Source organism: Aulonocara stuartgranti (genome assembly GCF_965226115.1).
Source record: "Aulonocara stuartgranti genome assembly, chromosome: 4".
Lineage (NCBI taxonomy): Eukaryota > Metazoa > Chordata > Actinopteri > Cichliformes > Cichlidae > Aulonocara > Aulonocara stuartgranti.
In genome coordinates, this window is record NC_138942.1 from 8818098 (window position 1) to 8834463 (window position 16366).

Below are 16366 nucleotides of genomic sequence, written 5' to 3' on the forward strand. Positions count from 1 at the left end.
ATACACCAAACGCCGTATCCTCATTAAACACTGTTTTTACTATTGCAAAAGTGACATTCCGAATCTTATTAATATTTTCATTCAGTTATTCATTTTTCAATATTAATGAAAGCTGAAAATTCAGCTGAAAAATTTACCACCCCACATATACAACAGTATATTTTGCTTTTTAGTGTGGTGTTATGCATTTAAACATTGTAATAGTTGAATTTGTCACAGGTTCATGGTTCCTAGTATATATTAATAGAAACTGCACATCTATTTCCAGCCATTCACACTTAAGTGCTTAACAATGAGAAACACTGTATTGTAACATTTGGGAAAATGTTTGTAATCTTACGAAATATGGAGTACAGTTTAGTTAAACGCCTTAGTTTAAGTCCAGTGCAACAGATCTTTTCTTCACCTGTTAATTCTTCTGTAGAAGAATCCGTCTACAACTTTTACATTTATTTTTCTTTACACATTCACATCACTTCACCCGTCCATTACAACACAAACATTGCCAAGAACTTCATTTTTCCATATTTGTTAAGGCAAATGCCACACTAAATATTGTCTCTTAATCACAACAATTTTTTTGTTTTTCTTTTAGCCACACAACTAATCAAACCAACAACAAACAACAAATACTCTAATTTCTAAGTGTAGCATATCCAGTCAGCCTGTAACATAACTCCTGTTTTTGTCTTTCTTTCTATTATTTGAGTGCTAAATATGAACAAATATGAAAGTTATCCCTGTTGGGAACAATACAAAGAGAACAGAAAACAAATAAGATGTCATAGATTGTAATCATCTATAAAGTCCCTACTGTGTCTTTGTGATTATATTCATTTATCAGTATTCTGTTTCCTTCTTCATCTTAATATAATTTCTTTCACAGCCCCGTGGAGCTACGAGACTCTATTCACTTTGGGCTTTCTTTAGGTGGTCTGTATCCACCCTGACCAGGTCAGAGTCTTCAGTCACCTCCAACAGAGTATCTATTTCGGGGCTGTCTACACTGACAAGCTCCCCTTCCTCCACCTCCACGTGCACACCCATCCTGTTCTCCTCTCCCCCTGGCTGAACCTCGGCTTCGCTCACTTCTACCATCTCCGTGTTCTGCACCACCTCCTCCTCCCCTTCCCGGATCTTCTTAACATGGAAGGTAAAAGGGGGAACGCGGTACACGGAGGTCTTGGAACGAGCATACATCTTGTGGTCAGGGGTGAGTGACTTCTTCATCTTCTCTTTGGAACTCTTTATCTTTGCCCTGCGCTCCTGGTTGGGAGTCATGCGGGTCCCGAGCTTGCCCATCTTCTTCTCAAGACTGTGCTTAGTTTTCTCCAGGTTGTCACGGGTTCTCTGTCTTGTCTTCTCCAAGTTTTCACGGGTTCTCTGCTTGGTCTTCTCCAAGTTTTCCTTGGTTTTTAGTTTGGTCTTCTCAATTTTCTCTTTGGAGAAGGCTTTCTTTATGTTATCGACTTGCTCTTTTGTGGTGCGTTGGAGGCGCTTTGTACGAGTCTCTATGAGCTCCTCTTCAATCACCACCTCTTCATCTGAATTAAGATTGTCTGGGAGTCCCTCCTGTCCCTCTTCAGGGATTTGCTCAAGGCCCTCCGCTGTTTTACTTTCTACCGCCTCTGCTGTCTTGGATTTGGATGCCTTTGGTGGCTTCACTTGGTCCTAAGGGACAAAATAGAAAAGAAAGAAAGAGAGAAGAGCATTAAGCCACTGTAGCAGAGTGAGCGAGACTGAGTTAAACACGCTTTACAACAATTTTTACAAACATTTCAATGGACATGATGTTTCATTAATTGTATTATATGAATAATGTAAAAATAGCATATGTTTCAATACGTTTTCAAATGTACCACCTATACAAAATTAAGATAATGGGCAACGGAATTGCAAATATCACCCTGAAACTCTGCAGAGTCATGCCTCATCAAGTAGTCAGTGTAAACATGTCACTGTGTGCAGCTGGTGCGGAGTGCCATCTAGTGGTGTCACTTATATGCTGAAAATTGTGCAAACAAAATGGTTTTAAATTTTTAGTTATGAAAGATAAAAGAATGTAGCCTGGCATATTTATAGGTATTATATGGCATGTCTTTAAAACACTAGTAAAACCTGAAAGGAATCCTATATTATCTGCAACTTTAGTCATAATGAAACTGAAGCTCACAATTTGTTCATCTAACCACAGGTTTATTTCCTGCCACTTACATATCATTTCTGTATAAAAGTCTGAAGACCTAATCTTCAGTTAAATCTCTCAGTAGACAATTTCAGCTTGTGTTTGGTCGGCAAAAGTGTTGATAATAAAATGCAGAATAAAGACTGGTGGTTAAATTTCACTGGAAATACTTAGTGGTTAGAATAGTTTCGGTTTAGCACATAATGCAAAGTGCAGCAGTTTCAGAGATGACCAGAAATTGCTGCATACATAAGCCCAGAAGCAGGACCATAGTATTTGTTCTATGCAAAGCTACACGGGAAGGTATCACCCTGTCAAACCACTTGGATGTGCATCTATTTGAATACCCCCCTACAAGTTACAATAAAACAAAAACAAAACCTTAAATCAAAGCACTTACATTTTTTCATTTTACATCTGTCAACAAAGTAGACCACATTTCCATGTTGTTTGGCAGGACAGTGTCATTCCAGATATCCACAAAGGGAGGAGCAGTACTATGATAGAAATGTGATTCCCCCAACTGTCAGTTACTGATAGAGGGATCAGTCGACCCACCCTGCTGAACCACACCTCAGTACACCATCACTATAGTCACTGACTTTGTAGATACACATGAAAAAAATCAGTAATTCATGAGACCAACCTAGATATTTAGGAATATTTAGGATGTTCACAGTCTGACATCTAGGTTCAAATACCAATGAGTGTTTACATCTGAAGTTAATTTAAGAGGCATAAAAGGCCTCATATCTATTTTGTCTAATATCAGTCCGCTAAAGAGCCACAATCAGACAAATAATTATCCTGCAGAACACGGACTCAGATGAAACAGACACAGCGCTGCTCGCATGTAGCAAAGGTTTGTTTATCATCTCCACTATGAGGGACGACACATCTTTATTTGAAAATTGTAAAAAGAAACATTTCAATAAGGTGGGAATAATTTGTCAGCCACTGTTATTATAAGCTGCTATAATTACAATGCATACACCTAAATGCGAATACTGCCTAGGCAGTAGTCACCCTTTCACACTTTAAATGACAATTTAGGTAACTTGATGGTGGAGTAAATAGCATTTCAGTCATTTCACAGCAAGAATACTCATTGTTCTTTCTTGCTTTTTGCATGTTCTCCCTGTACCTGTGTGGGTTTCCTAAGTTAACTTGTGATTCTAAACTGACTGCTGATGTGATGTAGATAAAGTGCTTCAAGTACATAGGACAAATGCTGCATAAATGTGACATCTAAAGCAGCGGTCCCCAACCTTTTTTGCACCATGGACCGGTTTATGCCCGACAATATTTTCACGGACCGGCCTTTAAGGCGCCTTTAAGGCGCCTTTAAGGCGGATAAATACAACAAAATAAAACTAGTACCGGTACTGAAAAAAAGAAGATTTATTCATAACACACGTGAAAAGACCCAGGAAAACCGAGTTAACGATAAAAACGATAACAAAATAACGCTGAAAACCGATAAAAACCCTGAAAACCATACATTTCACACCTGAACCTCAACTCTCGCGGCCCGGTACCAAATGACTCACGGACTGGTACCGGTCTGAGGCCCCGGGGTTGGGGACCGCTGATCTAAAGTACATTGAGGGGTCAGTAAGACTTTAAAAGCTGAATTACACTGCATCAGCATTAGCTACCAGCATAAACCGCCATTCTGAAACAACACATTACAAACACAGGGGCTTTTTTTCTTGTGTGGCCCTAAATTGTGTTTTGGTTCCTTTACTTGTCACATGGTCATCAAAATTTTAAGAATCCCTGCTCTAAGTTGGCTTAAGGTTTGAAAGTTATAGTTTTTTGATAATTAATAGTTTCCTACTGTAATATAACAACTGTAATATCACTAGTATAACACTAAATATTACGTGACCTGTATTATCAGCGCTTATTCCTAACTTGTAAAAGACAAACAGCTGTCAGATCACATCAGTAGCACATATCTCTGCACCATTCAAATACTGCCACGCGATCCTATCATAAAATGGACATTGCAACCATATTCAGCACTGTATATAGTATAAACCTGCTCGACCCACTCTGTGTGGGTTTATTTTAGGCTGGCCTTTCCCGCTCTCTGGATTCCATGTACTGTTCTCTGGCTGCTGACTACTGCACCACTAAGAAGCTCCCTCCCTTCCCCTCCCACACAGCAACGGATAAACACAACGCTCTATCACCATAGCAACCACCCCCTCATGCTGTCTCTGGTGGGTAGTGAGGTGAAGTTTAGCTGGACAAACAACTGACATGTCTACAACAATATATTGGCACATGTTCGGCAGCTGCTGAGCATATTCCTCTTAAACTAAAATATATACTGCAAATGTTTTGCAGGTTAGCTCAGTGAGCACAGTAGGGCTGAGTAATGAGATGATAATTAAATATATTTTTGAACGCATAAACACATAATACTGCAACAGATTCCCATTTGCTGTTGTAAAATGTGACCTCATATATAAGACAACTTCTATATACACACTTCATGATAGCCACACACAGAATTAAATGTGTTCATTTAATTAAATTCATTTAATTTATTTAGGTGACCTTAGAAAGTATACACCAGCTCCTCCTCCCCTTCTCAGATTTTCCTGCAGAATTTTTATGTGCAAATATATACATTATATTATTTGTGTCTTGTGCTTTTGACATAACACAAAGAAAAGGTATGAAAATGGCGTAACTGAGAGCAAGTATGAGCAATGTAAGCCGACAGAAACAGAGACACTGTTATTCGCAGTTTTTCCCATGAAGCTATACTGAGTGCTTGAAAAGAAAGTGTGGAGCCAATGGAAAACAGCAGTGCCTGGCAGGAAACAGGTGAAATCATACATAACATTGTTATACTGCACCTCACTAGAGCTATGTAATGCAAATCAAATCATTGGCCGAAATACTTTTGTGAGAAAAATGACAAACGTTTTACTTAAAACTGATGAAGAAAAAAAGCATTGCTCCTTCAGCATTTTCTATTCTCTTTTATTCATTTTTGTCTCGTTCTGTCCTAAATATTTACCGTAAAAGCTGCTTTTTTTAAAACTAGAAAGTGTATCTCGACCAGTTCCATTTTGGCCAACACTGCAATCCATGATTGTCTGTTTTAAGATAGTTCCTAAACATAAATATATGACAAACAAAGAAAAAAACCCTTTATATGGATGCCTCTTTTTTGCGATATAGCCTATAAGTCTAGTTGCAACATGTTAGAGTGTAGAGATCAACATTTCAGTATTTAAGGCTATTCCTCAAACCTAGTCTACGACTTAAACACATGCTATATACAAATCTATTTGTCACAAGCTTACGTGAGCTCTAAGAATAACTCTGTTAGAAATTATAATGATGAATCTGAGTACTGCGTCGCACTTCACATTTATAAAATTTTCAATTAGCCTTTCTAGGCTCATGGGAAAGTTTCACTGTTTACATTCTGAAAACCTGATACAGCCCACTCTATGGAAACTGTGATAAACCCTGTCTGGGTTTAAGAGCGAGATTACAAGTTGAGAGATTAACACTGATTTACATAAAAAGCGAATCACTCAACACGAAACACTCCACTGCAGCAAAGTTTTTGTACAGGACTTTGAGTGATTTCCTTAACAGTTGCAGCATTGCCGTTTGTCTCTTCCTGTGTGCACGCCCCTTAAGAGCTTGAGGACAAATATAGTAATTCCATTTGCGTCCCTGTGTTACCTTCCTTACTCCTTCCACTTTAATCGCTGTGGAAAAGTGAGCACTGTATTTCTGTGTGCGTTTGCTAACAAGCTCCAGGGGAAAAGTGACGGAGTAAGTGCGCTCTACTCAACGAATGGCGTGAATCCTAGAAAAAGAAAAAGGTGGAAAACAGCTAAATCAATTATGGAAAAACAGTTGAACCAGAAAAGTGAAGCAGGAAAAGATTAAAACACTGAGAATCATTACACCTGTGGGAGATCAAACCCTCTGGCTTTGAGGAAATTGGTTTTTAATGAAAAATTCAACAACAATGTTTCTAATCAAGGTTAAAAACCTGCCTGAAATATAATTTAATTAAAACTCTTTACAGCAGCACCTTTTAATTGTCAGAGGCTTAATGTTACTAGTCTGACTCATACAGTCTGTTACCAAGGACAACAGAGGAAACAGTGTCCTCAATTAGCACTATACTGAGACAACAGACGTTCTGACTAAAGCTGCTGGCATGTCGCTGTCTCTCTATCTGCTAAAAGACCCTTACTAACCCACTGTGTTGAACATTCTTGCATACTTATTGTGTCGCTGACAAGATTTTAGCATCATTTTGTCAAGCCAAGATGATTAAAAGTCAGAAGTGTTGCACATGCACAACACAGTGACTGTGTTCTCTGCTCAGCACGTGTCTAGAAGGTGGTTGCGCAGCTTTCAGTTTGTGGTATGTGTAATCATAATGTAAAGGTGTTTGTGGCTTTGTTCTGCTTTGATTAACTGCAAACATTTGGTTTTTTTTTATTCCCTACTTGCACCTATGATAAATGTCAGATTTAAAAAACCAACGCAGTTCATTAATTACTGATGTTGCCTTTGGTACGTAGCAAGCCGGACTATTGTTAGATAATCAACCCGTGCCAATAAAACAGACAACCCTGATCCACCTACTCAAGTGAAAAACAGACACACACCAATCCTTTTGAGGCAGTGTGATGAAAGGCCTCTCCAGTGAGTCACAGGAGCAGCTGTCTGATCCTTAGCAGTCCTTGCAGCTGTGCACTTAGCTTTCACAATGAGTGATCTCATTGACCCGTATGCCCCCCCCCGAGAACTGAAAAAGGCTAAATGAAAGATTGACAAGAAGCAGAGTAGAAGGTTTGTGTGTTAGAGCGTTGCAATGGCCTGAATCACGATGCTTTGATCCCCAACGAGTGTGTGGAGGTTAAAATAAGGACATTAATGTACTCTGGTCATTAATATTGAGGCCTCCCACGCTTTCCCAAATAAGGCTCAAGCAATGCACAGATGACTAGATTAGCTGCGTTCTACTTCAGGCAGTTTGGGGTTTGCGACTAAGAATACAATGTTTCATGAAGCTCCCCTATTCGTTTTACACAAATTGCCCTGACGGCATCTTGTTAAAGTGTCCTGTGGGTTATGGGGCAAAAACAGCCACTTCAGCTGTCTGTAGTCACATTCATTGCAAAAAAGAGGACTTCTTTATACCACGCAGTCAATACGGCAATGCCATGTTATATTTTATACCACAGGAAGGGAGTTTCTTGTTTTTTTTCTCTTGCAGTAATTTGTTATTTTATAAATGGGGAAGCCCTTTTCCCCAGCCCAGCCTTCCCACATCCATTACTGTGAAACCACTGGAATCCCAGCTGGGTTAGTTTCATGCAAAGATGGAAAATTTACTTTTCCATTTACGTCCCTGTCCGAGCTAAAAGCCAGAGTGCTGGAAACGTATTATATAACATGGTATTATATCCAAATGTATTATATCCAAGGTAAGAATAGGATGTAGTTTTAGAAATGATCAAATCTCACATTTTAAAATGTTCAGTGTGTGTATGCATGCATTTGCATAATCTACTATGAACATGTCTTCTTTAAGGGACAGTGTTATTATTGTAACCTTATTCTTTTCTGCAAAAAAAAAAAAAGCCAATTACTGCTTTATAATATTATGTAATGTTATAATCAAGTAAGTGCATTTTACTCATGTTAACGCAACACTCAACCAAATCAGTAACTGACTCTAGTATTAATTCACAGCAAATTAATGATGATGATGACATATTAAAAATGGGATTGCCGTCAATTCAGTAACTCATCAATGTTATTGTACACTTAGTCTTAATTATGTACTTATATGTGAGCTTACAAGCACATTTCACCTTCAAAGTTCGCCTCTGTTAACATAATTTAAGTACTGTTTCCATTATTTATAGATTAATCATCCAAAACATCCATGTGCATGCAAAATCTAATGCCAAGGGTACACAAAACCCACGGTGTCCTGGCACACGCTGAGTGACAGCCTATAATTCACATGCCAGTGACAAGAAGAGCAAGCCGTCACAGCAGCAGCGAAACATACCACTGGGAAACCTGACTGTAGCACTTTAGACTGTCGGCTTGCACAGTCCAGATCTTACTTTCACATGCACTCATGTTAAATTACAAGAATAACATTTGGTCATATTAATAGTAAACATATCTATATATCTTATATATATAATATAAATCTTATATACAATTGACAGCATATACACAATTACAAGAAATACAAAGAGAAACATCCACATTTGCCATTTGTAATTCAATTTATCAATCAAATGGTACTCCACATTGTTAAACTCACACCCACTCAATGAAATAGGACACTATGGCATTTCGTTGCATTGCTACTGGTGTATTTATAGCAACAGGCAACATAACAGTTTCCTTAAATATACCAAGTCATATCATTTGGCCAACTTTATTTTTTTTTGGCTGTGCTCTTGTAGATGAAGGGTGTGCCTAGTGCCTACAAATCTTGGAATAAACAGCCCAGAGAGTATCAGAAGCTTCCACCAAGTTGTGATGTGGTATGAGGACACATGTCTGTTAGCTGGCCAAGAAGCTGGATGACAACTACAAATGACAAAATTGAGGGGTGGCCTGATCAGTGCCCCAGCTGGTAAATCATGTCTGCTGCTGTGGGATGGGGATGTTTGGTGAGATGGGAAGGCAGCTGTGGCTTGAATTCAGGACACATGAAATATGGTTATTTTAAAATACGCACCACAGAATGATCTCTTGCAGAGCAAGGCAAACAGCTCACACGAAAACATTAGATATAAAGATAATGCTGATACATACGCACACTGATGTCGCAGGTAATGGTGAGGGTTTTTTGGTTTTCATGCGTAACACAACACTAGCCCCATTTCCTTTAAACAACATCTCTATGCACTATGTCAAAATCTCCCTAGTGCACTACATCCTGTCAATCACATATTCTCTGTAAGTGCTGTGTAAGACTGAGCTGACACAGTGGCTAACTTAAGCAATCACAGGCAAAATTATCAGCCATATTTAATATATTAATTCAAAAATATATATACACATGTACACTGTTTTCACGTGTTGAAGTAGCAAGGGGTCCTCTTTCTGCTGTATAAACTGTATACTTTAGCGTGAGAAGCACAGGAAGGGATAGAGTAACACTCTCAGCAAATCCAACCTCAGCTTCTGGTGAAACCACACCGTGCTGTACACTTGATCTGAAAAAGTAGATCAGAGAGGAAATGTCCTGTATGCTTGTTTGTCAAACATTTATCCAATTATCCTACCCAACCTCTGGTCCTTAGCCAGTCTTAACTGTTCTAAATAACTGTCTTTTTCAACACAATCTTGTATATTTATGTTGTTTCCTGCAAAATAAACCAAAGCAAAGAAAACAGAAAGACAACCCGAACAATAGCAGAGGACGGCAGCTGATACACAGATGACAAAGCAGTATTTTTGCCGCAAAAGGATAATGGCTTAGGACGCTCAAAAATAAAAAGGAGTTCCAAACAGAATGAAAAAGGGCTACTGTTACTCATTGGGTTGAGCTCAGTTGTTCCCTGTTGTCAACGAAATATGTGAGAGAAGGAAAGAGAGAGTGATTAGAGGAGTACATCCAAATTTGGCAAAGAAAAGCTTAAAGCAAGAGCATTTTGACTCCATGAAGTCACAAAAGGGAAACTACCAACATGAGCATTTTGAATACCGTATCCACACAGAGTTCATCTTTGTAGCTAAGTTGTAACACTTAAACGTAGAGTCGGCAGGATCTTTCAGGGTAGAGGAGTACAGAAAGACCAACCGAAGAGAGGCTGAGAGGAGTGAATGACGTTTAAATGTGGATTAGAAGTCTGAGTGGGAGTAAAAAGGGCTAATGCAGAGTTGATGGGGAGTGATAAGGGAGAGAAACTGAGGAGGGAGGAGAACAAGTGAGTATGCTGGCAGGAGGGGCAGAGAGATGCCAGCAGGATGAATCACAACACTAACTTTGTGCTGCCGGTTGAGTGCTTTTTGGTAGAGTTTGTTGCTATTGCCTGCAAGAGTCTGCTAAGTACTTCACAACAACCCTGTATTTAATGAGCCTGAGACCCACTTTCTACCTAGAAACAAAGATTTATTGAGCTGAAAGAGCAAAAGAGCTTTGGTTGAATCGCTATGTTTGGAATAAATTGAACTGGGTTATTAAACAGTCTGGGCACGGTGAAAAGCTATAAGAGAAAAGTAGGCTTATGCTGGTGGTGAGGCTTGTTGGCTGCGATTTGAGCTCTGGAAGGTCTGTGGGGCTAGTGTGGAATAAGCAGCCTGTAACCGAGAAGCTTACATCTCCCTGATAGAGTTGACCACATGGATATCACTGTCCTTGAGCTGCAGCCAAACACACCCTAATTCCAGACACACAGCAGTACTGTCTCACACTCTGACTGACATACCCATATCATATTGCATAAACTAGATTAATCCACATAATTACATAGATAATGAGCATTACAAAACACAGAGAGATCTGATTGGTTGAATTACAGCAATTTAAAATTCATGGTTACTTTTCACATTTAAAGTAAAACTTTGCAAAATGTTGGATACCTACTAGTACATGTCATGTTTTCCTGGGTCAATCTTTGGGAGTGACCATGCACATATGCATGATCGGTCCATTCCATTAACATTAAACTGTATGTACTTGATAGATGCCAGAGCGCTCATTAATAATGATTGGTTTGCTGTGCATGTAGATATGCTAATTATTCTTTTCCCTCAAATGACACTAAATCCACTGAAGTTGACACAGCAGGACCCCGTCTTTGATACTTGTCCTCTAGTATTGCCTAGGCAGACCATATAGGATATAGTGTAGGGCTAAGTCAGTGGTAGGACCTTTTAAGGGTTTTGAAAAGCAACTGTTTAAGCCAGGAGTGGGCAATTTCCCAAGGGCCCCAAACTTAGTAGAACTAAGTTCAGTTTAAGTTCTTATGTGGTCCCTTGGTAAAATAAACTACACACCCTTGACTAAGCTAACTAAAGGCCTATAAAACTGACATAGCTGTGCCTGCTCTGTTTGGTTATGACCAATCTTTTATAATTGTCATAGAGCTGGGAAAAAAGCAGGAAGCTAAGAAAGCTCTTTGTTAGTAATCATGCTTGGGAAAGGCTAATTTCTTTTTGTGTTTCAAAAAGTAAAACTCCATCATTACTGGAATCCACCAAAAAATCCACCAAAAAATTGAGAATATTTACAGCTCTAACATTACAGCTACCATAAAGCTTTAATTAAGAAGCTGCAGTCTAGATTTATCAAATTATCTCTTGGCTCTGGGTTTATTTCCTCTGACAGCTACTGCAATCAGCAAACAAAAAACAGGAAGTGTGCCTTGGTTGGAAGCACTAAAATAGTCAAATGCCTGCTGCATGAGATTAATGGGGATGAGGAAATAAACCTGGGCTCACAGTTGCTCCTCTTGATATGACATGCGATCCACAAATGGCAGCAATACCGAACGCAACAGTCAGAAAGGGTGTTAAAGACAGAGGCTCATTGAAAACACTGGTCATCTGAAGCCTACAGATTAACCAGGCGTGTCTTGTGCTGAGAGAAAAGGAAGACCCTCACAGACATGGATCTAAAACAACCTCAGAATTGTGCATAAGTTGTCCATGGGATATAGTTTAAATTGTAAACTAAAAAAAGAAAGTGCTGTTTTTTAATTAGAGCAATTCTGGAGTTAATGAGGACTTTTTGTGATTTATTTGCTCAGGTGTGTTGTTACAAGAAACTTCATCAACAGAAATATATTTAGGCCTAAATACTTTATTATTATATTTATTATTAAATATTTGTGATATGCAATATTGTACCTTTATAACTTTGGGCTCGGTATCATGCACAAGGATACTTGGGCATGCAGACTTGAGCAGCCAGAGATCAAACCACCAACCTTTTAATTAGTAGATGACCAGCTCTACTCCTTAACGACAGCCAACCCAAGCAGGAAGCACTGAGCTCTTTAATCAAGTAAAGAGCTGAATGCTTCCCCACCCCTCTGGTTTCACCGTCACGCCCTTCTGTTACCAGGGTATCCTGAAAGCTATCGCCTTTGCAGGTTTAATTTTAAAGCATCCCTGTCAAAGCCTTTTGGGCCAAGAACTCCTAGACTATGTGGCTATTCGCATAACAAACAGCAAAAACAGACACAAGAAAAATAACCTGTAGTTAATGCAAGTAAGTAAAGTACAAAATCCTACATTGAAAAAGTTTCATTTATCTCATTCACGTTCTGCCTTCACTGACAGTGTTGAAAGCCAACATTAGCGAGGATATTGGCACAGACGCACACACACCAACACTTACACACACTCACCCGCTGGTACACTACCTGACACTAATTCCACAGATACCTAACTTAACCTCTACATAGTTTACAGTAATCCTTACCTTATCCTTAACCTAGTTCTAATCTTAAACTTTTCCCACTCTAACACATTAACACACATGGAGATGGTGGAAAGTGGTGAAACTTGACTGTGAGCCAGCTTTAAATTTGCACTGCTGCCAATATCTGTCAGTCAATTAAACTGGACACAGTGCAACCATTCACTGGCAATAAATAGACTGCGTGAGCCCAAAACAGCTACTGCAACATGGGATCACCAGCTCCTACAACTGCTTTGAAAATATCACAACGATCAAGTGCAGCCAGCGATAAGTGCGTCACAGGTGAGAAAATAGCAAGAGGTGATTCATGCTCTGTCTGCAATCATAAGTAAACAAAAATAAATTACTTAAATCTGATTTGAAAAGTTTAGTAGCTTCTTAAAAGAAAACTGCACATTTACAAACATATTTAAATAAAGAACCTGCAACATAGACAACCAAATTTACACACTGGCTTGCAGTACAACATGTAGTGTCAAAAACAGCAGGAGGCACCTGCTTTGCAGTGTAATTTAAAGGTCTAGGATCTATGATTGGATTTCTGCAAGATGCCAGTAGTGTAACCTGCTCCCACAGTGGACATCCCGGGAGGCTGATGTGAAAACGTTGTGCCTGCCAATATAGAGCCTGAAGTAAGCTCTACTCACGCGAGGCTTGCAGCCCTCAGATTCACTATTACTAATGTTTTTTAAGCAGATGCTCTGGTGTTGTGTGCATAAAGTGACTGCTGCTGAATCAATTTTCTTATGCTGTCATGAGATTTATTCCAGCACAAGAGCACAAGAAAATGCCTTGCTAAAAAAGAGTTGGTCAGTGTCACATGTCATATTTTCTGACACTTGCCACGTGAAATAAAACTGAGCCTGGCCCAGTGCTCACACTCAACCACTTATGTGGTCAAGTGTGAACTTGTACAGCGTGAATGCATGAATGTTAAGTGTGCTGCTCTTCTGGGAAATCTTCACAATAAAAACGACATCTTCATCTTACATGGGAGCAGCCTGCCAACTATGTCTGCTGGGCACTTAGGGGTGGGGCGTTGGTTCTGTCTCAAGTAGCCCTTCATGCCATATTTCATGGGCATTATATTTTTATTTACACCCACTCATCTTTATATGGTTTCACTGGATAATCGCATGGAGTGGGAGAGGTCACTACCTGTCTTTATTTTCCATGGCAGCTACTGGCTTTCCCTTCACTTGTGGAAGGACAAATGCACCTCTGACTACTCAACGGCTTCTAAGTAGTGGAAAGCAAAGCTGATGAATAGTTGGTAAACATCACAGCCTGATTTAGGGTTTAGGAAAAAGTGATTCAGACATTTATGTCATGGAAACCACAGAGTGAGCCATCCTGCATCCCCCAAAAAAACTGTTAGTCCGCTTTTCATTTTCCCAACAAGGGTCAACTCATGCTGCAGTGTGAGTCTCTCTCCCTCTGGTGAGATGAGGTCTAAAGGTAGTTCTGAGAGCCTTTCAAGTGAATTTCACACTTCTTCCCAACCTTTGTTTGTGATGTGGGAAATGCAACACATCTCTAACAAGTACATATTTATATTTATAACAGCCAGATCTAATAGATTAATCATTTAATTTTCATTACTTTATGACCTACACACATAGATGCCATTTCACCTGATAGATGAGGACTTTGAAGTTGCGTCTCTTGAGCAGCTCAGACTCGTTGCTCTCCAGCTTCTTGATCTGGCCCGCCTGCTTCTCGAGGTTGCTGCGTACTGTCTTGACGTTGACGCTGACCTTGCGTACCTTCTCCAGCATTTTGTTGACAGTGTTGGCGGTGTCGATGTGATTCTTGGACAACTTAGACAGCTCCCCTTGGATGGTTGACACTGACTTCTCCATGCCTTCTTGCCGGGCCTCCAGCCCATTCTGGGTCTGCTGGATCTGGTCTACCACCCCGATAATCTTGTCGAGCAGAGACAGAATCATGACCCCATTCATCTGCGCTTCACTCTTCCCCCCCGAGCCAGTTGCCAGCACCGGATCGGTCGCCTCAGCTGGATCATCGTCATCTACTGCCGGCTCTGTGGCGGCACCCACCAGAGCGACCTCTTCATCATCGTAAGACACTTCTGCAAGGGCTCCATGCTCCTTCTTGACACCTGTATCAGCCATTGCTCTCAATTCCAAATACAAACTGCTTGCACGCTCACTACAGATAAAAATACCCTGGTGAAAAGTAATCTAGAGGAGCCACGCTGAACTCAACTTAGTCCCTTATTCTCTTTCCTACCGCTTAGACAACTTTCTTTACCACTTGTTTCCCTCTTTGTAGTTTGCTTTACAGTTAAAATTCTCTTCACCCTCAGTCTTTCGCATTCAACTTTCTCTGTCTCTCTCTGCCTCTGCTCCGGGATGCCAGCCAGCCAAGGGGAGTAGGGCCTCTCACAGCTCAAGCATGTGTACCCTGAGTCAAATGCCTCTGCTCCCTGTGAAAGCACCCAGTCACAGATTTCCCTTCTCACACCCAGCCTCCACCCATAGCTCCCCCTGCTGCTGCGGCTCCACCCTATTCTGTCCCCAAGTACAAGGCAGAACTTCCAGACTCCACCTCTTGCAGTGACATAACAGTGCTCTCAGGGAAAAAGGAAAGGTGAGTGCCACTAGGTGTGATATCACAAAAAAAGAAACATTTGGTCAACACGGGGAAATGTGACACAGTTGAAAGAGTTTTAAATCACAGCTACACTGAACAGAGTAAGTAAGTAAAGCTTATATAGAATTTTTTCAAGAACAGAAGTGCTTCAAAAACAAAAATGCAATTTAGGAAAAACTTAAGATACAACTATTTAAATGGTATAAACAGATAAAACTAAATGTAAACAAGCCTGCACACTCTCATTATTAACTTAGACTACTTCACTCCCAGTAAGTTCCATAGATTGCAAGCCACAGTCCCATAAGCGGTCTCTTTTTGTCCTTAGGGCAGACTTAGATATCCCCAACAAGCACTGATCAGCTGTTCTAAGAGATCGATGGCTCTTGTAGTTCACTAATAGAAAGCGGTATAAATTGAAACCTAAACTTTATAGGGAGCCAATGTAAGGAGGACAGAGAAGCCTCGAAATTAGAGGACTTTTTTTTTTTTGACAGTTTTGGCGACTTAAACTTGGTCCTAAACGTTATATTTAATCAAAAAACACAAATACTATTAACTTAACTATTAAGATAATCATTTACTAACGTGGTTCACTTTCACTTCCCTCCAGTGGTCTCCGGGAGGAACAACAGTTGTACGCTACTGTTGTCATTTCACGTGCAATAGCGCAGTAGTACTTCCGGTTGGTTTGTTCAAAGTAAGAGCTGAGATTTAGAGTCTCTTTGACCACCAGAGGTCAGGATGAAGTTCATGCAAATGAACCTTTCCCCTTTCATTTTCTGCTTGTGTTATATATTGCTGAATATATTTTGTACACATATAAATGTATATATTGCAAAAGGTACTTAAACTCTTCCACCTTCACTACCTTTACCCATTGTAGGTTCATCATTAGACCTGCCTTCCTCTCATTCACACACATGTATTCTATATTACTATTCTATAATGACTTAAATTCTTCTTGTCTCCAGAGTATGGCTCCACCTCTCCAGGCTGTCTTCCGATTGATCTCTACTATCACTAAAGATCACAATGTCTAAAATCTATACAATTTGAATCCATCTGCCACTCCTACCACACAGCTCACCACATCAATATAGACT

The 16366-nt window shown here is 39.9% G+C and overlaps 1 protein-coding gene across 1 annotated transcript; it reads right to left on the reverse strand.

Annotated features, from left to right (window-relative positions):
* Nucleotides 1-435: 435 nt before the first annotated feature.
* Nucleotides 436-15917, reverse strand: cavin1a (caveolae associated protein 1a). Its single transcript, XM_082529766.1, has 2 exons — nucleotides 14279-15917; nucleotides 436-1671 (listed from the first exon to the last, which is right to left on the reverse strand). Exons 1-2 carry the CDS (start codon nucleotides 14777-14779, stop codon nucleotides 907-909), a joined length of 1266 nt encoding a protein of 421 aa, XP_082385892.1. The 5' UTR covers nucleotides 14780-15917; the 3' UTR covers nucleotides 436-906.
* Between the last annotated feature and the right edge of the window lie 449 nt (nucleotides 15918-16366).